A 27,771-nucleotide genomic window follows, 5' to 3' on the forward strand; every position below is an offset into this window, starting at 1 on the left:
CTGATAAACCTCTTACATTATTTTATTTTCAAACAGCTGAGCAGAACTGAACATACTCAGACATTTCGCTCTTTCCCTATTCTGATCAACACTAAACTGACACACAATATTTTTAGCGCAACGCAAACTGACTTTCAAAAATCCCTACAAAAGAATGGCCCCGACTAACAATAACCTATACCTTTCACAAACTACTGCAATACAGCGAGCGGCAATACTGCCAGCTAAATAAAAGATTCAAACTACTGAAGGCACTAACTACTGATAGGCATAGTTAGCAAAAGAAAGATTTTGATAGAGAAAAAACAATGTATTTACCTTAATAGTATTGAAAAGGCATTTTATATATATATATATATATATATATATATATATATATATATATGTCTATGATATCCAATATTACAAATTTACTCTTTCTGATGGACACACGTCCAGATCGTCTGCTCTCAAAATTCCGCCATCTCTCTCTCTCCACATCCACCACTGCTGGCGGCTCACCAACTGCGCAACGCTACGCGCTGTTAACAGCCAACTACCCAACACTACAATAGCGATTATTGCAACAATGAAGACCAGCCTCAGACTGCACAAAGCACAGTCAGTGATTTTCATATAGAGCGCTATGTGGCGTTACCAATAAAAAACCGAAACAGCCTACTTACACTTGGTATTATTATTATTATTATTATTATTATTATTATTGTTATTGTCATCTATGCATTTCGTTGCTCCTGAAGTGCGTCGTCCCTTTTCTTCCTCGGTACACTTTCTTCGATTTCCAGACTTCTGTCTTTCCTCAAGGCCTGATTTTGCGCTGCTGTTAAATAATTATTCTGTTATCTACGTATCATGTCCGTTCTAAATGCAGTGTTTTTCATATCTTTGTCAATTTCGGTGAACCACATGGGCTTCGATTCGTAGCTGTTTAGTAAGTTCACAATCTTCTTGGTTCATCTTTCATTATTCATTCGGTATTGTCTCCATAAAACTATAGTCTTCTTTTCCTGATTACATCAGTTAGCTTTTCTGCTCTCAAATACAGCTATCTGTTCGATCTGAATTTGTATTCAACATTACTATTACTTCTAGGTCCCAATATTTTCCTTAGAATTCTTCTTTCAACTTATTTCAGTTTTTAAGAATACCCAAATCTTGCATACAGTTTTCAGAACTTGCCAATGTTTAATAGTGTCTTAGTTTTGTATTCCGGGACCAAGTTTTCTTTGTTATATATGTTTTTCTTATTTTATTTCTCATTTTATGTACTCAGTTTTATATGGCGATCTTCTGTTTTGTATTGTTTGGTATCCGTTCTCCTTGGTAGTTTTGTTTTTGATATTGTGGTGTTACGATTTTAAGATTTGTGGGGCATCACTGATATTTGTCATGAAACGCGTTTTTTCCGACGATAGTTTTAGTCCCTTATAATAATAATAATAACAAAGAACAACACGCATCAACTAAACAATCAGAAGAAAACGAAATCTTAAGACAGCCACCAGAATAAGCACAAATAGAACACGAAGTGACACACATGTTAGATATAGTAGAAAAATTTCAGCTGACATATATAGAATACAAAGACACAAATACAGACATTAGACCATTCTTGCATAGACCGCCAAATAACCCACTAGTCGAAACAACAATAAAAACTATCAACACAATCATACACAACAAAATATATGACAACACAACTATGGAAGAGTTACAACTACTGGTTTATATAGGAGCACTCACTACACTGAATATACACACTAGGCAGACACACAAGCAGACATATGTTTGCAGAAATATGTCAGCTTGTGTCTGGATATGTGTGGATGCATATATGTGTGTGTGTGTGTGTGTGTGTGTGTGTGTGTGTGTGTGTGTGCGCGCGCGCGAGTGTATACCTGTCCTTTTTTCCCCCTAAGGTAAGTCTTTCCGCTCCCGGGATTAGAATGACTCCTTACCCTCTCCCTTAAAACCCACATCCTTTCATGTTTCCCTCTCCTTCCCTCTTTCCTGACGAAGCAACTGGGGGTTGCGAAAGCTCGAAATTTTGTGAGTGTGTTTGTGTGTTTTTTATTGTGCCTATCTACCAGCGCTTTCCCGTTTGGTAAGTCATGTAATCTCTGTTTTTAATACAAATTATTTAACAGTTACATTGCAGACCCATACACATTCCCTGATACACTTACACATGGAATAACTTATCTGAAACCTTAAGATCAAGCAGACACAGCAAACCCAGCTAAATATCACCCCATAACATGCCTACCAACAATATACAAAATATTAACTCCAGTCATTACACAGAAATTAATGACACATACAACACAGAACAAAATTATAAATGAAGAACAAAAAGGCTGTTACAAAGGAGCACGAGGATGTAAATAGCAACTGATAATAGATGCCGAGGTGACATATCAAGCTAAAACTAAACAAAGGTCGCTACACTATGCATACATTGATTACCAAAAAGCTTTTGATAGTGTACCCCACTCATGGCTACTACAAATATTGGAAATATACAAAGTAGATCCTAAATTGATACAGTTCCTAAACATAGTAATGAAAAATTGGAAAACCACACTTAATATCCAAACAAATTCAAATAATATCACATCACAGCCAATACAGATTAAGCGTGGAATATCCCAAGGAGACTCATTAAATCCTTTCTGGTTCTGCCTTGCTCTGAACCCACTATCCAACATGCTAAATAATACAAATTATGGATACAATATCACTGGAACATGCCCACACAAAATCACACATTTGCTATACATGGATGATCTAAAACTACTGGCAGCAACAAAACAACAACTCAACCAATTACTAAAGATAACAGAAGTATTCAGCAATGATATAAATATGGCTTTTGGAACAGACAAATGTAAGAAAAATAGCATAGTCAAGGGAAAACACACTAAACAAGAAGATTACATATTGGATAACCACAACGACTGCATAGAAGCGATGGAAAAAACAGATGCCTATAAATATCTAGGATACAGACAAAAAATAGGAATAGATAATACAAATATTAAAGAAGAACTAAAAGAAAAATATAGACAAAGACTAACAAAAATACTGAAAACAGAATTGACAGGAAGAAACAAGACAAAAGCTATAAATACCTATGCTATACCAATATTGACCTACTCATTTGGAGTAGTGAAATGGAGTAACACAGACCTAGAAGCACTCAATACACTTACACGATCACAATGCCACACATATAGAATACATCACATACATTCAGCAACAGAAAGATTCACATTAAGCAGAAAGGATGGAGGAAGGGGATTTATCGACATAAAAAACCTACATTACGGACAGGTAGACAATTTAAGAAAATTCTTTATAGAACGAGCAGACATTAGCAATATACACAAAGCAATCACTCATAAATACATCGGCTACACCACTGCAATTTCATAACCACTTCTACAACCCTTTACATCACATAACATCAACAGATACGAAGAAAGTAAATTGGAAAAGGCAATATATACAGTGAGATGGAAGGATTCATGATTGCAATACAGGATCAAGCAATAAACATCAGCTATTACAGCAAGCGTATTATTAAAGATCCCAATACCACAACAGATAAATGCAGACTTTGCAAACAACAAATAGAAACAGTAGATCACATCACAAGCGGATGTACAATACTAGCAAATACAGAATACCCCAGAAGACATGACAATGTAGCAAAAATAATACAACAACTTGCCTTACAACATAAACTTAAACAACACGTTCCCACATACAAGTATGCACCACAAAATGTACTGGAGAATGATGCATACAAATTATACTGGAACAGAACCATTATAACAGATAAAACAACACCACATAACAAACCTGACATCATACTCACCAATAAAAAGAAGAAATTAACACAACTAATCGAAATATCCATACCCAATACAACAAATATACAGAAGAAAACAGGAGAAAAAATTGAAAAATACATCCAACTGGCTGAGGAAGTCAAGGACATGTGGCATCAGGATGAAGTTGACATTATACCAATTATACTATCAACTACAGGAGTGATACCACACAATATCCACCAGTACATCAATGCAATACAGCTACATCCAAACTTATATATACAATCTGTAATTATTGATACATGTTCAATTACCCGAAAGTTCCTAAATGCAATACAACATATACCGTACATTTAAAAGGAAGTCACGCTTGATCAAAGTCCGCGTCACTTTCCATTTTTGACCAGACATAACGTCTGAGAAAAGAAAGAAATAATAATAATAATAATAATAATAATAATAATAATAATAATCTTTGCTATCTAATTATATTTGTCATGACGTTGTGCGGTTTCAGGCGCAATGTCACGGATTGCTCGGCCCCTCCCGCCAGACGTTCGAGTGCTCTCTCGGAGATATATACAGGGTGGTCAGAAAATGTGTGAAATGCTTGTAGGGATGTTACAGGGCAGGTTGTACTAAGATATAAATGTTAAGAAAGAAATTCGATACGTTGCTGTGTTTCCGAGTTATTTAGCATAGAATTTACGCAATCGGGGCGTCGCGCGCTCGCATTCAAGTGGCCTGCCAGGGGCGGTGTTACCCAACGAGTGCTTTGACTCATTAGCTGAAACGAATTTACGCACGCGACGATCTGTTTGGCTAACTTCAATGCTAAATAACTCTGAAATGGCGTAACGTATCGAATTTTTTTGTAACATTCCTATCTTAGTACAACCTGCATATATATATATATATATATATATATATATATATATATATATATATATGTGTGTGTGTGTGTGTGTGTGTGTGTGTGTGTGTGTGTGTGTGTGTGTGTGTGTGTGTTTTGTTCTTAGCATAAGTTAGTTTAAGTATTGTGCAAGTCTAGGGACCAATGACCTCAGCAGTTTGGTCCCTTAGGAGTTCACACGCATTTGAACATTCATGACGTTACCTTTGTGATAGGAAACTCTCTATCAAATGTTGCCTGCGTCGACCTTCTGTTTCTGTTTATCATGTCAGCAACATCTATTTAAGTTTATGTCACATTTAAAATTTCGATTTCAAAATTCTGCAAACACGCAAAAGTGAGATTCCATAACTACGTGTGCTTGCACCATTATCGTTGTAACACGGTGCTTGGTAGTCCGATGCAGTCAGCGTCTCAGTCACTCAGAGGACAATGAACTAATAAATCCCGATGGCTGCTACGTAAATCGTAGCTCCGTAGCCCATAAACAACTGAAGCTATCAGATACATTACGACAGTTCGAAATGCCACAAAAGGTGTGTATTACTTTGATGGGAGAATGAGGATGCAATCCCTGTGTGATGCAACCCCGCCGGTTCGTGGTTAGGGTGCTAAAAGCGTCGACAGTTCTCAGTGAGACTTACCGCATAGCAGCCACTCTTGGGTCTTGCGGGTGCAGCGGCGGCGAGCTGGGGTCGTAGCCCAGGTACCCCGGGAGCGCCTGGCCGTCTGGCTTCCGGGGCGGGCCCGTGCTCATCACCTGCAACGACCACGACCTTCATCACGATCAATCGTCACATCACACAGACGAACACGATGGCAACTCGCAACCCTGCCGGTTAGCTCAGGGCCACTCTGCTCAGCGCTAAACTCCATGTATGCCATAGTAAATTCTTTTGTGCATACAGGCGCAAAATGTGTTGTGGACTGCCGCTGAAAAAGACTAATACAGGTGTAGCGGTAGAGCGGATGCGTGGGTTCTAAGGCAGCACACACACAATGAAAGTAACACAGAATAGTGGTCAGGAAAGTACATTACTCAACTTCGGTAACACTGGTTATAGCAATTGTACAACGCAGGTTTAGCCTATCTGTTCTGTTCATCACCACCAACTAAAATTTTTTTTCTGAACTAAAGTCGGAAGAAATCTGATCATCTGTCTTTATGTACTGTTCGAAGAAAAGTTCCAGACTAACAGTAGTCAGTTAAATCTCGAGGCAAGTGGCCTCTGTCGAAACGCGGTAATTCTATTCACTGTTCAGTTTTCATTGAAGCCTAGCCATTGTCTTTCTATCGGCTGTTGTTTGCATCTGACTAAGACACGAGGAACGTTCTGCAGGAGCTCCCTAACAACACTCGGACTTAACTTACAACTTGCAACCGAAAACCTCTGCTTGTGCACGGTTACTTAAGCGCGCGTCTCTCTCCCTTGTGAAGCTGCTGCTCCGGGGGGCGTGGTTCCCAGCGGGCAGCGAGGTTGGTTTGCGCGCAGCGACATTCCTGCTGTCGACGGACGTCCACGGTACTTTTGGTACCAACTGTCGCAAACTCTTGTGTGGTATCTCAGTAGGCCATAGAAAGCTGTTTAGACTTGTCTCAGGAAAACGAAATATGTACACTATTGTTTGTGTTAGTAACAAACTCAGGGTTGTTTGTAGTGATATATTCATAAAATATTATGGCAATCTCTAGGAAGACCGATGAAAAGCTCAGCGTATAGTTTGGTCGACGGAGAAAACACGAAGTAGGGGGAGTGTTGGAGCTTAAAATACTTTTCAGACATTCGGCTCTAGCCAGTCTTGTGACAGATATTTAATATATTTTCTTATTCCATTTTGAAGTAATAGCAGTCATGTTGTGTGCGCTGCAGTCTTTTTCTGGTGTTACAGTAATTACTCAGGAAAGGGTTTCCAAATACGAAAAATTTCCAAGGTGCACAACATGGTCATGTACCTAGGAACAAAAATTCTATTCATATCTGAAAATGTTATAATCACAAAAAAATCTTGTCAATACCCGTATTTAACAGTCTGTGTGTTACATCATTATTCTAATACATACCAATAGTAAGTGAATGAAATCAAATTAAGAAGTAGTGTCAAAAAAGTTACAAGTTAAATACTTTTTTAAATAGAAGCTATCGGCAAGTAAGAAATTCCCACTTTCAAGAAACAGAAAACTGTTAAAGACATTTAAGAAAGTTTCTTCATTTGGAAGTATCACTTTTTCGATGACAGAAGACCACGACCTTTTTCACGGTACAAGATGGTGTAGTGCAGACTAAGTATAACTCAACTGTCCACACGTTATGAAACTAATTACACGTATATACGGAATTTCACTCACCATAAAACTATGTGACTGAAGAACTAAACGTATCTTCCAAATAGCTTTAATGCATTATACAACGCTTAAACATGTATAAATCGTAATATTTACAAATACTCCATAAAACCAAACTTGAAGCCTCATAACAACAAAATCAATAGTAAATGCCAGAAATTGCTTATGGCGGTCTACTGCACGTTTCTTCACTGACTCTAAAATCGGTCACCACATTGAAACACCAACCAGAAAACATCAAGTGCACCTACGTACACTATCCCCTTACAAACACTGTTCCCTACATTGCTTTCCCTTATAATGGTGCAACATCAGATAGGACAACCAGTAATATTCATAAAAGGAAACTGCGAGTCTGAATGCACACGGAAAGTAAGGTACGGAAAATAGTCGGGCACACCAACCACACGACAAAATTACTTACACAATCACAAACTCATAAAATCGAATGTGGAAGTTTCTAGCTGTGGTAAACGGGCGATCAAAAGTTTTTCATTTTATGGCGTTGCTGCAGCGTATATGTAACGTAGCGCGACTCCGATGCGGGTATATAAGCACTGACTTTTTTAAATGTGTCCATGCCGGTCCAGCGTGCTACTAGAGACACTCCAGCGCCCACCCTAAAGTCCGGGTCTCTCAACATGTGATGATCGCATCTTCAGTTCCTTAACGAAAGGTGTTGAAGGTTAGACGATTCCTGTCGTAAGAGGATGTGCCGTAGGCAGTTACGGACATCTTCATCTTCAAGCAGCACGACACGGTGTTTTCCCATACGGTTGATTTCAACCTGGTGCGTCGGTCGGATGATTGGCTCACTGCTGACCGCGATTCTGGATGGTACGCCAATCGAACGGAAAATTTTTAATCAACCCTTATAGTTGGCACATCGATTCTGGACTGTCCGGACTTCGGACGGAAAATTTGTGATTGCCCCTTCTAGATTATTCTCCACCAGACCCACAGAGCACACAACGATAAGCGACAATTGTACATCCTCGTTTAGTGCACATCTGCGGTGGTACAATCAGCGCACCAATAGTGAGGAATCTTTGAGAGTACTACACACACTAAGTGATCAAAAGTATCGGGACACCTGGCTGAAAATGACTTACAAGTTCGTGGCGCCCTCCATCAGTAATGCTCGAATTCAATATGGTGTTGGCCCAGCCTTAGCCTTGATGACAGCTTCCACTCTCCCAGGAATACGCTCAATCAGGTGCTGGAAGGTTTTTGGGAGAATGGCAGCCCATTCTTCACTGAGTGCTGCACTGACGACAGGTATCTATGTATTTCGGTGAGGCCTGGCACGAAGTCTGCGTTCCAAAACATCCCAAAGGTTTTCTACAGGATTCAGGTCAGAACTCTGTGCAGGCCAGTACATTACAGGGATGTTGTTGTTGTTGTGTAACCATTCCGCCACAGACCTTGCATTATGAACAGGTGCTCGATCGTGTTGAAACATGCAATCGCCATCTCCGACTTGCTCTTCAACAGTGGGAAGCAAGAAGGTGCTTAAAACATCAATGTAGACCTTTGCTGTGATAGTGCCACGCAAAACAACAAGGGGTGCAAGTCCTCTCAATGAAAAACACGACCACACCATAACACCACCGCCTCCGAATTTTAGTGTTGGCACTACTCACGCTGCCAGACGACGTTCGCTGGACATTCGCCATACCCACACCCTGCGATCGGATCGCCACATTGTGTAGCGTGATTCGTTATTCAACACAACGTTTTTTCACTGTTCAATCGTCCAATGTTTAAGCTCCTCACAACAAGCGAGTCTTCGTTTGGCATTTACCGGCGTGACGAATAACGAATAAACTGTTGAAAGGAACACACAATTTCCACTTGAGAGGATATCATTAATTCACTGCGTATCAACTTTAAGTTCCAGGTTAGTATCACTGCTCAATGTGACGGCGATCCGCATCCACGACGGCGTGATGTGTGGCTTATGAGCAGCCGCTCGACCATTAAATCCTAGTTTCCTCACATCCCGTCAATCATAGTACTTGCAGTGGATCCTGATGCAGTTTGGAATTCTTGTGTGATGATCTGGATAGATGTCTGCCTATTACACATTACGACCCTCTTCAACTGTGGGCGGTCTCTGCCAGTCAACAGACGACGTCGGACTGTACGCTTTTGTGCTGTACGTGTCCTTTCACGTTTGCACTTCACTATCACAGTGGACCTAGGGATGGTTATGGCGTACTGATGTAGAGTTAGATATTAATCTTATATAGGCTTCAAAAAACAAGGATACAAAATCATGTAGTCCGTTTAGAGGGCATAAAAATACACACTTTTTTATATGTGATTGAAATGTCACAGGTGTATCGTTTCCCTGTTAAAGAGTCGATGAAGGGTTCGAAGCTAGTGCTGTTCAGAGACGGTGCTCAAACTATGGGGAGATTAAGTGTTCAGTGTAAAAGACAGCGACACACATTTCGGTGGAAGCTGGCTGCCCTTCTGACTGAAGCTGCTGAAGCTTGAATTCGCGAAACACATGGTTGTTCTGCGCGCGTTAGTGAACAACACGCAGATGCCAGTTGTACATTAATGTAAAAGGACAGCCGGCCGCGGTGACCGAGCGGTTCTAGGCGCTTCAGTCTGGAGCCGCGCGACTGCTACGGTCGCAGGTTCGAATCCTGCCTCGGGCATGGATGTGTGTGATGTCCTTAAGCTAGTTGGGTTTAAGTAGTTCCAGGTTCTAGGAGACTGATGACCTCAGATGTGAAGTCCCATAGTGCTCAGAGACATTTGAACCATTCTGTAAAAGGACATTTTCAGATATCTCTCAAATATTTATCACACGGAAGTTTGAACACCGTTTCTGAACATCACTAGTGTCAAAACTTCCATCGATCCAGAGCGGGAAAACAGTGCACCTGTGACACTGTCATATAACAATCTCCTCTAAACATACTAAAATTTTGTCTATATAGTTTTTTATACCTTACATAAGGCACTGACGTTTCACTCGTAATGGTAATGCTCAAACAGGGGAATATTTCAAAATTTTCTGACCTCAAAAATTCTACTGCGGTGTTCTGTAACCATCTTTAAGTACCTTATCATCAGCGTCTCGAGATGTCTTAGTGTTTTGCTGCATAGAATTCCAAAGTTCACCACGTATCTGAAACTGTGTGGGCTACTTTAAATACTTTGTTGTCAGATATTCTTCTGATGAAGATACCAAGTCTTTGATTTCACCAGTGTCTACAATGAGAAGCGACTGTACTTGCTGCGTGTTTAAGATGCTGGACTAGCATTTTAACAGAGCGGAGTGAAATTTCTCTGTTACCATCCATATTAAAATTTTCTGTAATTTTCATAAATAGCGTAAGACAACTGCCGGAATATTTCCTTTCAAACCACGTGGCTGACTTCCATCACCCATCCTCTCATAGTCGACGCTTGTGTTCCCTGTCGAATGACTTCGCCGTTGAGGACAAATCAGATCTCACTCTTCCTTCTTTCTATAATGATCGGAATATCGGAACGTCCTCGAATTACATGAAAAATTCTTCTGGAATAAAAATAATACGTCCATGTCCGCCCTCGTAAGTCAGCGGTCAGTGCGCCTGTCTGTCATGCGTTGAACCTACTATAGGTGCAATTCTTGGGCTAGCCAGGGATTTTTGTCGGGTGGGACACTGCACTTTTCTCACACGATACCCTGAAAACAACGGATCAATGCAAACAGGTGAATGCACCATTTCTCCACTTGCCAAAATCATTTTACTCGGGTCCCCGCCCACGCTTAGTAACGAAAGTACCGCCATATCGGGTATTAGACGAAATTTGTGACTGGAATAAAAATTTACTGGTACGAAGAATCCAGCATATAATATTGAACGAAATGACGTCTACAGTTGTAACAGGAGGTCTTCGTGAAATGTGAAGGAATCCTTGCTGTTCGTGTTGTACCTTACAGGGCGACCAATAGATCTTAATCACAGATTTTGATGAATATTATGTGTGTTGTAGAGGGACCTATCACGGGTACCTGGCTAGTAGCTTTTCATGAGGCAGCCCTTAATCTTCGAGAAAATCGATGTTTAAGTATTATGCACAGTCTTCTGTCCCTGTAACGTCAGTCATATTTCGACCAAGCGAGTGTAGGATTGCGGCTACGGTTCATGTCTAACACGCTGACAGCGGGGGTTCAGACACTGTCCGTATGTGATCAAAAGTATCCGGACAACTGGCTAAAAATGACGTTAAGTTCGTGGCGCCCTCCATCGGTAATGCTGGAATTCAGTATGGTGGCCCAGCCTGAGCCTTGATGACAGCTTCCACTCTCGCAGGCATACATTCAATCAGGCGCTGGAAGGTTTCTTGGGGAATGGCAAGCCATTCTTCACGGAGTGCTGCACTGAGGACAGGTATCGATTTAGGTCGGTGAGGCCTGGCACCAAACCAGCGTCCCAAAACATCACAAAGGTGTTCTATAGGATTCAGGTCAGGACTCTGTGCAGGCCAGTCCATTACAGGGATGTTGTTGTTGTGTAACCATTCCGCCACAGACCTTACATTATGAACAAGTGCTCGATCGTGTTGAAACATGCAATCGCCATCTCCGACTTGCTCTTCAACAGTGGGAAGCAAGAAGGTGCTTCGAACATCAATTTAGACCTGTGCTGTGATAGTGCCACGCAAATCAACAAGGGGTGCAAGCCCCCTCCATGAGAAACACGACCACACCATAACACCATCGCCTCCGAATTTTACTGTTGACACTACACACGCTGGCAAGATGACGTTCGCTGGGCATTCACCATACCCACACCCTGCCATCGGATCGCCACACTGTGTACCGTGATTCGTCACTCCACACAACGTTTTTCCACTGTTCAATCGTCAAATGTTTAAGCTTCTTACAACTAACGAGGCGTTGTTGGCGGTTTACCAGCGTGATGTGTGGCTTATGAGCAGCCGCTCGACCACGAAATCCAAGTTTTCTCACCTCCCGCCTAACTGTCATAGCACTTGCAGTGGATCCTGAAGCAGTTTGGAATTCCTGTGTGATGGTCTGGATAGATATCTGCCTATTATAAATTACAACCCTCTTCAAGCATCGGCGGTCTCTGTCAGTCAAAAGACGAGGTCGGCCTGTATGCTTTTGTGCTGTAGGTGTCCCTTCACGTTTCCACTTCACTATCACATCGAAAACAGTGGACCTAGGGATGTTTAGGAGTGTGGAAATCTCGCTTACAGACGTATGACACAAGTGACACCCAATCACCTGATCAAGTTCGAAGTCTGCGGAGCGCCCCAGTGTGCTCTCTCACGATGTCTAATGACTACTGAGGTCGCTGATACGGAATACCTGGCAGTAAGTGGCAGCAGAATGTATCTAATATGAAGAACGTATGTTTTTGGGGTGCCCGGATACTTTTGATCACATAGTGTATATATACATTGTACAGAATACCATTAAATAGTATAATTCATGCAAAATTATTTAAAAAACTGATTTTTACGGAAGTAATTTCATTAAAATATCAGTCATTCAGCCGCGTGGAGTGGCCACGTGGTTTGAGGCGCCATGTCACGAATTGCGCGGTCTCTCCCGCCGGAGGTTTGAGTCCTCCCTTGGGCATGGGTGTGGGTGTGTTGTTCTTAGCATAGGTTAGTTTAAGTAGTGTGTAAGTCTAGGGACTGATGACCTCAGCAGCTTGGTTCCTTAGGAATTCACAAACATTTGAACATCAGTCATTCGGAATTCCGGATGGTATTTGTCGTAGAAGTATTTAAACCATCTGTATTTTCTGTGTCACTTGTGTAAAATTAATGAGCCTACAACGCACTAGCTTTCGTAAAAAACGCGGTTGTCTACGAGTTTGTGTTTCGATTGCTTCTGAGGCATATTCCACGAGGGAATTCTGTTCTAGCACAGGAAGTGATGCAAGGGATATCGAGTTAGACGATTCTCTATTCTGTGACAAACGCAATGCGTATCTGAACAAAATGTGCTGCAATGACATTTAATTATAAAGTTACTACGGCAAAAATTACTATCTTTTATACATTTGCTTGACATATACTATTTAATGATATTCTGTACGAAGAATCTGAAAACAAGTGCAGGGGCGGAGTCTGAACCCATACCATCAGCATGGTAGCCCCCATCCTCATCCGCTGCGCTACGCTAGTTTGGTAGAAACGTGTTTAACATTAGCGGATTATGAGATACGTACAAAACTTCAACATCGATTTTGTTGTCATCTAGGAGCCGTCGCATAAAAAGCTGCTAGCCACGAACTCAAGACAGGTCCCTCTACAACATACCACCAAAATCCATGATTAACAGGTCTGAGGCTTCCCTTGTAGGTAACCTGACAGGTAATGTTATTTGTAACTGCTGATGATAATGTTATCTATAATGAAGGTGTTGGTAAAATTTCGAAGTGTTGCAAAGATTGGCGACTTTCTTTAAGTGTTCAGATATGTAAAGCTGTGCGCTTCACATAAGGAAAAAAAGCTTATCGACGGGTCACAAGTAAATGAAGAAAATAATAGATACACCTGAGTGCAACAATTTCCGGCGATATGAAATGGAATAATCATAAAAGCTCAGTCATTGGTACTGCGGTTCATTGGAAGGGTACTGCGACAACGAAGTCTACAAAGGGCGAGCGGTCCTACAATATTGGTCAAGTATGTGAGACGCTTATCAACCAGCCCTAACTGGAATGTTGAACGTGTACAAAGGAGGGCAGGACTATTGGTAGCACGTTTGTTTGACCCACGGCAGTCACAGAGAGGCTAAAACATCTGAACTAGCGCACTCTTGAAAATGGACGCCAGCCGGCCGCGGTGGTCTAGCGGTTCTGGCGCTGCAGTCCGGAACCGCGGGACTGCTACGGTCGCAGGTTCGAATCCTGCCTCGGGCATGGGTGTGTGTGATGTCCTGAAGTTAGTTAGGTTTAAGTAGTTCTAAGTTCTAGGGGACTTATGACCTAAGATGTTGAGTCCCATAGTGCTCAGAGCCATTTGAACCATTTGAAAATGGACGCCAACTATTCGACGAAAGTCTGCTTACAGTTTCAAGAAACATTATTGAGGAATTTGGGTATACTCTACTGCCTCTTATAGATCGCAGTAGTGTGGTTCACTTGAACATTAGACTAATTACACAGACATTTAACTAGTCGTTTCTCCCGCGTTCTTACGCGAGCGGAAAGGGAGGAAACTTTCATACGGAGTAGAATCGGAAGTATGCCATTTCATTCACAGTTGTCTGCAGAGTATGATTCTGGATACAGATGTTACGGGTTACACTAATCCCTCGACTCCAGCTGAGGAGGTACTTGGATTGGAAAAAACGTTTTCCAGGATCAGAAAGCTGGCAACGACGGAGAGCGATGTGCTCTCTATAGCGCATACGCTCTATTGCCATTGGCAGAGGATGACGTAGCGTCTGGATAGCATTACATGATCTAACTCTACTAACCGATTGTAGAGTCCTTTGATGAATTCCGTTACTAGAAGTGTAAGAAGGTTTCGCGGTGTATTTGTAGCATACTAGGACTTCTGACTAAATAATAAGCCCGGAAGATATTAGTGACAATGAAGGGAGTGGATTTAAAGGCTTTTCTCAAACGTCTAGCAGAAAAAGTTTTTTTGAAACAGGTAGAGGATCACGTTTGTGAACATCAATTAAGGTATTACGAGCATACGCAGATACAAAACATAGCGGTTGATTTCAGCATATGTAATAAAGCTTATCTCCTACAAAATATTGATTATAGAAAAAAGTACAGCATATGGTAACTTGCTAAATAATTCTGGTTGAAATAACATACTGAATAGACACCATAAACTTAATGATGTTAGTTTATCGTGTAACGAAAATACAGAGTTGATAATAAACTGATCCAACATCATAACTGAAGGCACGACATCAGGTATAACCATTATTACAGGTAATTAATTTCGATATATGATGACCATCTTCAAAACCCGAGCGCAAACAATTTTTGAATCTCTTTGAACCAACATACGTATATATTTTTCCGCCAAAAAAATAAGCCGACAACGATTCTTCGTTTTATGTAAAAATTTAAGAACCACACACAAACTGTTCGGACAGGCATGTTGACTCTGTAGTCTGCTAATGTATTTCATAGAGTCAATAAGCCTGTTGTAACAGCTTGTGTGTGGCACTTACGTTTTTACATAAAGAAACTAAATTTTTTACGGCTTACTGTTTTGTGACTTGCCATATTTACATACGTTGACTCGATGTGTTTGAAAAATGGTTTGTACTCCGGTCTTGATAATCATAGGCCCTAATTAATTACCTTTTATAAAATATTGTAGCCCATAGCTGGAATATAGAGAGAATTGGTATGAGGATAACCGACCTGGTCTCTCTCAGATCCACATATTCAATGAAAGAAGAGGAAGATGTGCGATTGAGTAAAGCTGATTGTACTGTGATACATGAATGCAAACAGTGCCAGTATAGAAATGAAAAAATATACGTGAGGCTAGCGGTTAAACCTTAAAAAAAAAAAGAGAATCCAACGTAGTGCGTACTGAAGGGCGAAAAGATTCATTAATATTCGATCTTTGGCTCACGCGAGATGAAACAACAGTAAAATATCTGTATGGTCCGGCGCTGCCTAAAGCGTAGTGTAGTGCCTGGAAGTGTAGAAGCAGTTCACTGAAATAATCCTAAGAAAACATAATTCATGTGCGGTAGAGGCAGCTTACAAACCACCCATTTGACAGAACCTTGACACTTGCCAGGCAGGGTTTTTAAGGAGATAGACAAAATCCACAGAAGTGCGGCGCGTTTATCTCGGCCTCGTTTGAAAAGCCATGCAGAACATTACGTCCTCTTACATATATCTTATGCATTGACTATGGCGGTGAAGTAAGAGGAAATCGAGCTCATGCCGGAGTATTTCGACAGTCGTCCCCCCCCCCCCCCCCCCCCGAGCAGCACTCACACATGGACCGGGAAAATTGTGACGTGACAACAGTGCCCTCAATTACTCTGCATCACATTTCGCAACACGACCTGTAGGATAGGCCAGTAGGTAATTGAGAGAAGAGGCAACAAACCTGTGAACTTTCCGCAGGTGTAAGGCATTCGGCCTTATCTCCCCACAGGGACCTGGGCCTCTGTTCGTTATCGCTGCGAGTAAGTCCCACAACCAACCTTATCAGTGTTTGCATCTGATATTAAACACCTGCGGAATATGTTCCTAATCCACATCATCGCGTCGCCCTTTAAATAGCGACCAAAGATGCCGCCAGCTCTTCTGCTACTCTCATTAAGCACTGGCCGACTCCAAATGAAACATTTCCTGCACGAAAAAACAAAACACCAAAATAAATCGTAATTTGGAACAGAGGCTAATACAGCATGGGACGTGACAGCGACGATTAAGTGCCATCGCTCCGAAAGTGAAAGTCTTTAATTCAGATTGTACAATGATTGTTCTAATTTAAAGGCCTCTTCCTGGATAGGGTGAAAATGGCACTGTGAATTAAAAAATAAATGTCAGTGGCGTGACTAGCGTATGGCTGCCTGGGCACAGCGGGTGCGCATATTTGTGACAGGCGAAAAAAATTAGGAAGGGAAAACAGGAAAAGGGGAAGAGGTGCGACAACGTAAGAGGGGGAGAAAGATGATCCAAAATCAATTGTGGTGGTGGTGGTGCTGGTGGTGGTGCCAGCAATAGTAGTAATGCCAAATGAGCCAACGTAACGGAAGTGTAAAGAGCATTTAACGCTTGTCGATGTGTTGTTATGGATTCTCATCGATCGACAACGGAACAGTGAAAAAGGAATAGCGTTACTGCGAGCAGTGCGACTTTAGACATTGTGGATTCCATGTTTTGTACTCCGTCATACAAACAAAGTTGCAATGAAGTTATAGGTAAACATTACAGTAAAATCGTGTTGATCTCTATAAACGAATAACAGGACTAGGCAGCGATCAAGATTAAAGTGGTAAGACGTCAGCAAGGAGGATTTGGGGGGGTGGCGCCGAGGGTACACGGAAGGCGTGCGCCCAAAGACGAAGTTTGCTATGGCGTCACACCCCCTAGTCACCCATTACTTATGATGCTTTATATTTATAACACTGACATATCATTTTACACACTAAATAAATTTTTATTTTGTTATGAGAATGAGATGCCATGCTATAATTACTCCTAGACAGGACTTTCCAGTTATAGGACTGCAACAAGTTACGATTTTTTAGAATCGCACCGCAGCTGTCCTTAATTCAAGGAAAAATGTCTACTTCGACGGTGTGTTTCGTCATTATGTTTCGTGTTGGAGACTTTGAATCTAGATCTTTAGAGAAGATGTGATTGTACAACACTTATAACGCTATGCTGGTATTTTTGCGTTGTCGGGGACGACTGGAATGCCTGTGCGTAAAGCGGTTTCAAAGCAATAAGGTGTGCGAGTGCGTATGTCGACTTCATAAAGTTTGTTACACGTCGTCCCGCGCTACGAACTTCTCGCAACGAGAATGGCACACACTGTCAGTAAGAGCCCGTGTTACGGGCTTCCTACAGACACAGTTCTACTCTGGTACGAATAACAAGTACATCACAGTGCGGGAATGAAGTGACGCAGCAATTGTTACATAGCTCGAAGTTGAGGTACGTGGAGCAGTACGATTCTTGTGCGAAAAACGTCTGAACTGCACACAGATTCACCGAAAAATTCTGGCGACATATGGATCAAATGTAATGTCTTACCTGGTCGTACTGAAATGGTGCCAACAATTTGACCAAGGCCGCGAAGAAGTGGGTGACGCTGTTCAGGAAGGAAGGTCACATCGGCCACGGAGGACAATGTCCAGGCAATCGAGGAAGAACACGAGGGGGAAAGAGATTTTACAATGTTGAGGACGTCCACACATCGGTTTTCGAACGGCTACATGATCAAGGCGCGAATTTATATCGACGAGGAACTGAACTATTGCTACAACATTCCGACAGCTGTTAACGGAGATTTGGTGACTATGTTGAAAAACGATGGGAGTTTCCTGTGTCACTTTAAAGTGCTGTGCCGTGGAGTCTTAAATAAAAATTACTTGGCGTGCTATAATAATACGTAACTTATCTTTAGAAGTCCCTCGTACTACAACGACTGAAATTTCTTTCTGTCTCGTCCTAGGAAATTCCGCAGCCTCGAGCGAAGTCCTACTCGCGAAGCAGACTACATGACAAATCCATAACCCCTCCTAGATGTGCTCCGAAAGGTTTATTGACAGGCCTGTATTAATCATCTGCACTACTATATTAAAACGGTCTAAGTGTCGCCGATCTTTGTTTTACGTATTATAAAGTATTGAAATTATCACTAGTCTTGCACCGCTAACAAATGTGTTGTAGCATTCCAATTACGTTCGGAAAGACTGTCATATACGACCTTTACATTACAAAACTTAAATCGCAACACAGTCGCTACAGCACCTCCAGTTGGTTTCTGTCAACTTCCAGCGATAATCTCCTCCAATATCAAAAAAGGGTAACAGTTCAAATTCAAAAGGGAGAAAAACACATAACTACTCCACACTCAAAAGTTTTCAAAGGAACAAACTGAACTTCCTGGCGTTAATTATACCTCGCTAACACGTCTCGTTCATTAAACGCCAACTCCGGTTAGCTAACGGCGCTGTGTTCTGCTCTGTGGTCTCCTTTCTATCGTGCGCATGCACGGTCATTAAACTAAAACACTCGTCTAGAAAACCGACAGGTTAAGCAGAATTCCAAGCCTGCAAAAGGAACCACACTTGCGAGTTATTTCCAAATTGTGCTTGCTGACGTAAGAAACCATCGCTGTGACCACACCAAAATTGAATCAGAGATTCATTATCGTGTCTTCTGTTTATACTAAACGAAAGGTTTTATGCGATGCAGGCGTCAAGACAATGGGGACTATCCGTGCAGTTCAGTTCAGGTCTGGCACATGTAGATGATTATTGAAAAACTGCAAGAACTTCATGCGCCAGAGTCTTTATTGAATTGCTAGAACGCCAAGAGCTATGAGCGACCCCTTTTAAAGTCTTGCAAGAGCTGCTAGGAATACGAAGCTACATATAAATGAAGGGAAACCGAAGTACATGCCTGTAACTAAGAAAAATTATCCTAATAAATGCCCTTTCATAGAAACTGGTTCACATACTCTTTAAGTTTGATGTCGTGCGTATTTCACCTATGCTGGGTCATAAGTAAACTGTATGAATCCCAAAACGAATATTGTCCGTCGGTAAGTTCTACCACTGCATCATAAAACATCAGAATTCTACGTTGTTGTTCAGGAAAATGAAAGTTACGTTGGATAAAGGCTTAGTGCGGTCGGTGCTAACATACAGTGCTGAAACATAGATATTTACGGAAGTCGATGAAAACCAACCTGGCATATTCGAAGGAAAACTGTTGAGGCAAATTCTTGGGTCAGCGAAAGGATATAGTGTCTAGAGGAAAGTTACCTATGAATTATATAATTTATATAATGAGATAGTCATTGTCAGTTTCATCAAGATTAAAAGGCTGGAATGGAAAGGTTCAAATGGCTCTAAGCACTATGGGACGTAACATCTGACGTCATCAGTCCCCTAGACTTAGAACTATTAAACCTAACTAACCTAAGGACGTCACACATCCATGCCCGAGGCAGGATTCGAACCTGTGACCGTAGCAGCAGCGCGGTTCCGGACTGAAGCGCCTAGAACCGCTCGACCACAGCGGCCGGCGAATGGCAAGGATATGTACTCATAGCTAATGACGGAATGATGATGATATTCAACGCAGTTCGTGAAGGGGCTACAAGAGCTGGAAAAGGAAGGAAGGAAGATGTCACAGGACATGAGAAAAACTGGAATTCAGCATTAGCGTGGCCGTGCGGTCTTCGGCGCCTTGTCACGGCACGACCTGCCTCCTACACCCGCAAGTACTGCCTGTCGGCTTCTTGAACCGTGAGCCCCAAACAGCTCCAAAAAATTCTTTCCCTTCCCAAACCTTTCAGCCAGTCAACATCGTGAACAGAACGCAGGCACTTTCATTGGTTATACCTTGCCGAGGACGCCAGTAACGTTCCTCTGGAAAGTACGGCTTCTTGGAAACCTACTCAAAAGTTTATTTCCCACAGGAGCTGCACAGATACAGCACTTCAAAGAATCATCTCTCGCTCTTAAACAAGCACAACACGCCCCGACTACTGGCCATCTAAAAGTTTTACAGAAAGAGCGACTCCTCATCTCCTGGCTGCACAAAGCAGGTACCGTAAACCGGCTCTGAAGTCTTACGTTAGCCAAGGTGACGAGCCCGCAGCTGCGGCTAGGAACGGTATGATGCATGTCTTAATTGCAGCACGGGCCGTTACAAGTGAGAGAGAGAGATGAGGCGATTGTTAAGTACAAGGTTCTCCGCTCAAAAAAGAACCCGCACTATTTCAAGATACCCAAAGAAGATTTCTGACAAAAGATGCTATACAGAGGCGGAGAAACATGTTACTCTATGATTAGTACCCGTTACTTGCTTCATCTATCGAGAACTGACGCAACTGCGACCTTCCAAAGGAAACAAAATACTTTTATTAGCATTTCAGAATGTTTGAAAATAATGATATAATACTTGGTAATGAGTGAAACGGAAATATTTCCAAACTGAAGTTTCCAGGTTGTTGCACTGGAATTTTGTGAAATACGGCCGTTTGTACCTCCTAAATAGTGACCCTTGTATCGAATTAGATTATAAAAGTGAATGTCTTGGTTACGAAATATTTTGTTACAATTAAATATCGATTTCGTTTTGAAGCCATCATCAGATGTAAAATTTTTGTAGCATTACGGAGGCGCGTAGTAGTTACGATGTGACTATGACACCGACTTTCATAATTTTTATGGAATAATTCTTCCTGCTTCAGTCACTTTTTACTAATATTTACTAGCATGGCACGTTTCCGTAGCGTGCTGCAATCATCAGGCGTATTACAGTGTATGCTAGCGAGACTAAGTGCCGAAATAATCCTCGTCACACTTCAGATTAATGTACATGTAACTGTAATACACCAGATAATGGCAGCACGCTGTCAAAACGAGCCACGATAATAAATATTAATGAAAAGTGACTGAAGGAGTACAAATTATTTTATTAATTTATGACACGGTATCAAAACTGAACACAACTTCCATACAACTTGGATAAATTAAAGATTAAGATTGTTTCTAAGTTTCCGGCTTCTGCTAAGCCCAGTAACCAAGAAACCATCAGTTTATCTGCCGAGGAAGACTGGTATATCATATTACGAAACGTATAAATGACGTAACGGTATATTACCTTCATACTGCACAAAGTGTATCATTATTATATGCTAAACCATTGTGAGGAGATTCCTTTTGGCAAAAAGGTAAGGAATTGTACACACAGTTTACAGTATATGGTGATTTTTGAAGGTAGTGGGAGCCCAGAAACGTACTCACGTGAAATTTATTCAGCGAAAACGGGAAACCGCTTGTGACAAAATAAGGTGTACAGAAAAACGATCATGAGACGTAATAAGATATAACATGAGGTTACGAAGGGATTAGCACCATAAATATTGATCAGGAATTTGTAATCTATCACTTGAAGGGAACGTACAGAAGGTTTTAAGAAGCGGCGTGCAAAACCCTCAGAGAAGGTCGACTTCATGCTAAGCGCTGTTCCTCATCGTTCAATGAAGATATGTCTTCGGGATTGAAGTGTAGAGGTGGTTGTTTTGGAGTTACACAGCCGCACTAGCTTGTCGCATCACGTGATTTTTTTTACAGCCACTTTGAATAGAAAAAAACGAAGAAAATATTGACGTCAATGGAACAAATTTTCAGTTTGCTGATGGCATGTGGCATGACGCTGTTTGCTTCTAAAACACGTAAACTTCGACTAATGGAAGAAAATAATAGAGTTAGTTTTAAATGGCTCTGAGCACTATGGCACTTGACATCGATGGTCATCAGTCCCCTAGAACTTAGAACTGCTTAAACCTAACTATCCTAAGGACATCACACAACACCCAGTCATCACGAGGCAGAGAAAATTCCTGACCCCGCCGGGAATCGAACCCGGTAACCCGGGCGTGGGAAGCGAGAACGCTACCGCACGACCACGAGCTGCGGACAGAGTTAGTTTTGAATTAGGGTTATAAATTGAGTGTATTAAGATCTAATAATTATTTAAATAAGACTCCGTTTTTTATACCACGATTTAAGATCTCCTACCTCCATACAGATTTCTAACTCCAAACAGATAGTCCTGAAAACTTATAACAATGAACGGTGTGCTCCGGACCACTTGTGCGTACATAAGTACTGTGCTCTTTCGGCAGAGATGATACAGACCTACTTTAAAAAGCAGGAAAGACTCCAAACCCCTCGTTCTGTGAAGAGTAGTGGATTTCCAACCATTTAGCACCTAGTTGTAGTTTCACAGTCCTACTACCTCTTTTCCGTTGATGCTCACGACAGTAGCACGCGAATATTCGACCAGCTTCGCCGTTTTCGAGATACTCGTTCAGAGACTCTACGTAATAATAATCCGCCCTTTGCCAAAGTCGCTTAACTCCATGGATTTCTCCATCTGCAGCCGATTACTTCGCTAGGGTGATCCCCCGTCCGAGACCGCTCCGCTTACACACTTACTACCACGCCACGTGCCCGCAACGCCAAAAAGGCGGCTTCCAACGTCGCGGAGGGCAGTAGTCATAATGTTTTGGCCTATCAGTGTATGCGTGAAGCAGCGAAGAAAGGTCATCCCCAATACAGGGTGTTACAAAAAGATACGGCCAAACTTTCAGGAAACATTCCCCACACACAAAGAAAGAAAATGTTATGTGGACATGTGTCCGGAAAATCTTACTTCCCATGTTAGAGCTCATTTTATTACTTCTCTTCAAATCACATTAATCATGGAATGGAAACACACAGCAACAGAACGTACCAGCGTGACTTCAAACACTTTGTTACAGGAAATGTTCAAAATGTCCTCCGTTAGCGAGGATACATGCATCCACCCTCCGTCGCATGGAATCCCTGATGCGCTGATGCAGCCCTGGAGAATGGCGTATTGTATCACAACCGTCCACAATACGAGCACGAAGAATCTCTACATTTGGTACCGGGGTGGCGTAGACAAGAGCTTTCAAATGCCCCCATAAATGAAAGTCGAGAGGGTTGAGGTCAGGAGAGCGTGGAGGCCATGGAATTGGTCCGCCTCTACCAATCCATCGGTCACCGAATCTGTTGTTGAGAAGCGTAGGAACACTTCGACTGAAATGTGCAGGAGCTCCATCGTGCATGAACAACATGTTGTGTCGTACTTGTAAAGGCACATGTTCTAGCAGCACAGGTAGAGTATCCCGTATGATATCATGATGACGTGCTCCATTGAGCGTAGGTGGAAGAACATGGGGCCCAATCAAGACATCAACAATGCCTGCCCAAACGTTCACAGAATTCTCGTCAGCCCACACATGTTGATTGTGAAAATTTACAATTTGATCACGTTGGAATGAAGCCTCATCCGTAAAGAGAACATTTGCACTGAAACGAGGATTGACACATTGTTGGATGAACCATTTGCAGAAGTGTACCCGTGGAGGCCAATCAGCTACTGATAGTGCCTGCACACGCTGTACATGGTACGGAAACAACTGGTTCTCCCGTAGCACTCTCCATACAGTGACGTGGTCAACGTTACCTTGTACAGCAGCAACTTCTCTGACGCTGACATTAGGGTTATCGTCAACTGCACGAAGAATTGCCTCGCCCATTGCAGGTGCCCTTGTCGTTCTAGGTCTTCCCCAGTCGCGAGTCACAGGCTGGAATGTTCCGTGCTCCCTAAGACGCCGATCAATTGCTTCGAACGTCTTCCTGTCGGGACACCTTCGTTCTGGAAATCTGTCTCGATACAAACTTACCGCGCCACGGCTATTGCCCCGTGCTAATCCATAAATCTAATGGGGCATCTGCCAACTCTGCATTTGTAAGCATTGCACTGACTGCAAAACCACGCTCGTGATGAACACTAACCTGTTGATGCTACGTACTGATGTGCTTGATGCTAGTACTGTAGAGCAATGAGTCGCATGTCAACACAAGCACCGAAGTCAACATTACCTTCCTTCAATTGGGCCAACTGGCGGTGAATCGAAGAAGTACAGTACATACTGACGAAACTAAAATGAGCTCGAACATGGAAATTAAGCGTTTCCGGACACATGTCCACATAACATCTTTTCTTTATTTGTGTGTGAGGAATGTTTCCTGAAACTTTGGCCGTACCTTTTTGTAACACCCTGTATATCCAGAACATGCAAAGTACAGTTATATCGACTGCGGATTTCGTAAGTTATAGTGGACATATGTCGAATTTAGTGGCGTACGTATGTAAGTAATTTTTAACCCCGTCTCTTGTTATTGGAGCTGCATACAATTTTAGGTGGAGTTGGAAAAATCCTTCGCAGACGACTTCAGCGACATATGTGCCGAACGTTGATGAGTAACAAGGAGGAATCCCACCTTCAGTAGGAGAGCACACAAAAAACGACACACCACGGAGGAATAATCCGACCGTGGCGGATATTGATAGATGTGATGTAAAAGTACAGACAAAATAATTAATACAATTTTAGAAAAATTGGATAATTTATTCAAGAGAAAGAACTTCAGAAACTGAGCAAGTCCATAACGCGTTGGTCCATTTCTGCTCTTTCTGCAAGCAGTTGTTCAGCTTGGCATTGACTGACAGAGACGAAGGATATCGTGCCAAATTCTGTCCAATTGGTGCGTTATATAGCCTGAATCCCGAGCTTGTTGGAAGAACCTGCATATAATACTCCAAACGTTCCCAACTGGGAAGAGATCCAGCTGCCTTGTTGGCCAGGTAGGGTGTGGCAAGTACGAAGACAAGCAATAGAAACTCTCACCGTGTGCGAGCGGTCATTATCTTGCTGAAACTGAAGCCCCTGGCTTGCCATGAAGAGCAACAAAACTGGACGTGGAATATAGTTGACCTACCGCTGTGATGTAAGGGCGCCGCAGGTGACAACCAAAGAGGTCCTGCTTTGGAATTAAATGGTTGTCGGGCTGTATGGCGGGCGACAGTCAGGTTGGTATCCCACGGCCATCTGGGGCCTGCCATCGGGGCTCATTTCGAAGGGGGACTCGTCACTGGACAATTCTACTCCCATTAATGAGATTCCAGGCCGAATGAGCCCGACGCCAGTGCAGTGGTATATAGAGATCACCCTCCTTTCTGTGGGCCGCCTATTAATGGTCCTTTTGTCCACTGAAGCACCAGTTGCACGTCGGATCGATGATGATGAATCTGGAGCTTCAAATGGCTCTGAGCACTATGGGACTTAACTTCGGAGGTCATCAGTCCCCTAGAACTTAGAACTAGTTAAACCTAACCAACCTAAGGACATCATACACATCCATGCCCGAGGCAGGATTCGAACCTGCAACCGTAGCGGTCGCGCGGTTCTAGACTGTAGCACCTAGAACCGCTCGGCCACTCCAGCCGGCCAGATGTAACACTCCGCACATTTAAATGTGAAGAAATTTAAAACAAGCGGCTTATAAGGGAACACCGGCGACTCCTTAAGGTAGCAAATGCAGTATATACTGCTCTGAAAAACTTAAGGGCGAGCTATGTAAGTAACATAACTACTCTGTGGTCATGAAGGGAAATGCGGGATCAAATGGCCAGGGATCTCCCAGTCCTGCCCTGATACTTGGACGTCACATGGGATGAGATGAGCGTCATTATAGCACCCAATGGGACTAGTCCAGCAACGCGAGACAGTTTAAGGAACAGGAAACGACAGTGTGCGTCAATCAGCGAATCGTTACGGGGTACTGTTGGGGTGGGAGTCGTTACAACACGGCGCGGAGACAACATTTTGATGACTTCACACGGGAAAGATTAGCAGAGAAGCTGGAACTACGACGAAGTGTGACGAGTGTGGCCTTTGAGTTTCGTATTGCTCACAGCATTGCCTCACACGCGTGGGGAGCATTTCAAATCACAGGCACTGCTGCCCTAAGGAGAGAAGGTGGCCGAAAACAGCATCTGACCGCTACATTGTATAACAGGCAAGAAGAGACCCACACCAAATAGCGGATGCTGTTTTAGCCACATTTAACTGGTCGGCGAGGTAGACACTCTCTCGCTCCACTGTGGCACGGCGACTGCATGGTGTTGGTTGGTTCAAATGGCTCTGAGCACTATGCGACTCAACTGCTGAGGTCATCAGTCGCCTAGAACTTAGAACAAATTAAACCTAACTAACCTAAGGACAGGACACAACACCCAGCCATCACGAGGCAGAGAAAATCCCTGACCCCGCCGGGAATCGAACCCGGGAACCCGGGCGCGGGAAGCGAGAACGCTACCACACGACCACGAGATGCGGGCCATGGTGTTGGTCTCTCTTCCCAACGACGAGAATGCTGTATACCGTTTACACCCGCACATCGACGGCACAGTTTGCTATTGTGCAAAGAGTATATGGACTGGACCAACGAGGAGTGGGGCCACGTGCTCTTCTCGGATGAGAGCAGATTCAGTTTGAGTGGTGATTCTCGACGTGCCCTCATATGGCTTTAGTTGGGAACACGTAATGACTCGGGAACATTGTCGAACATGATCGTTTTGGCGGTCAAGGTGTGGGGAGGCAGATGCTGCGTGGGCGTAATGACCTCCAAATCTTTGAAGATGGTAGACTCATCGGTCAGTGTTATTGTGACACCGAGCTCCTTTCCCATGTACGTCTTTTCACGGGTGCGTTCGCCACTGACTTCGTTTTTTTTTGTTTTTTTTTTATGAAAATGCACGACCGCATCGAACACTGCAGGTGGAGTAGCTCTTGGAACGAGGGACTATTCGACGAATGGACTGGCCTGTCTGTTCCATCGACTTAAATCCCATCGAGAAGCGTTGGATGCATTGGATAGACGTACTGCAACACGTCCACATGCCGTAGCGACCATCCAGCAGTTCTCAACTAAGCAGATGGAGGAAGGGTACTCCATACCCCAAGAAGTCCTTATCAAACTTTTGGCCATCACGAGAGCATACTGCAGAGCTTTCATTTCTGTCTCGCCCTTTGTAATGTCCAGATGATCATAAATGGCAGTGACTTCAGTATAACTCTTGTCTTTGTATGATTTTTGTTCATCCCATTCAGTGTTTCAGTTGCCTTCTGCAGTTCGCTGAAGCAGTCCTTTCTTTTATAGCCCAAGTTTCATCGAGTTGGCAGTGACGCATCTTGCGAAAATTACTTTTGCCCTTATGTTTTTCACACCAGTGCAATATTGACCAGTGTTGCAGTAAGCTCAGATGAAATTCAACATTGCATCTGTTCTCAAGGTCAATATCTTGAGCACTTGGTATAATAGTCGTAATAAGAAACACACGGACAGCCAAGGTTACTCCTTTGTTAGCAGTTAGTACTGCAGGACAATGGTTTGTGGCACCTCTTCTGCTAACGGTGGCAAAGCGATTTGCAGCTGTCTCCTTACTGTTTGATCAAGTTCAAGACCTGTTACACTGTTCTTCCTTCCAGTGCTACAGAAAAATGTACATTTACATAAAAAATAATCTGAATATTGTCAAATCGACATCGTTAAAAAATACTTGCAT

At 42.7% G+C, this 27,771-nt stretch overlaps 1 protein-coding gene across 1 annotated transcript in view; it reads right to left on the bottom strand.

Moving 5' to 3' along the window:
* The window catches only part of LOC124612898, a 322,527-nt gene that overhangs the window by 32,735 nt on the left and 262,021 nt on the right, over positions 1-27,771 (bottom strand). Inside the window, exon 6 of the mRNA XM_047141362.1 lies at positions 5,394-5,509. Within this exon, the coding sequence (XP_046997318.1) occupies positions 5,394-5,509 (116 nt within the window). The remainder of the gene's footprint in view (positions 1-5,393; positions 5,510-27,771) is intronic.

This window comes from Schistocerca americana, chromosome 4 (genome assembly GCF_021461395.2).
Source record: "Schistocerca americana isolate TAMUIC-IGC-003095 chromosome 4, iqSchAmer2.1, whole genome shotgun sequence".
NCBI classification, from domain to species: domain Eukaryota; kingdom Metazoa; phylum Arthropoda; class Insecta; order Orthoptera; family Acrididae; genus Schistocerca; species Schistocerca americana.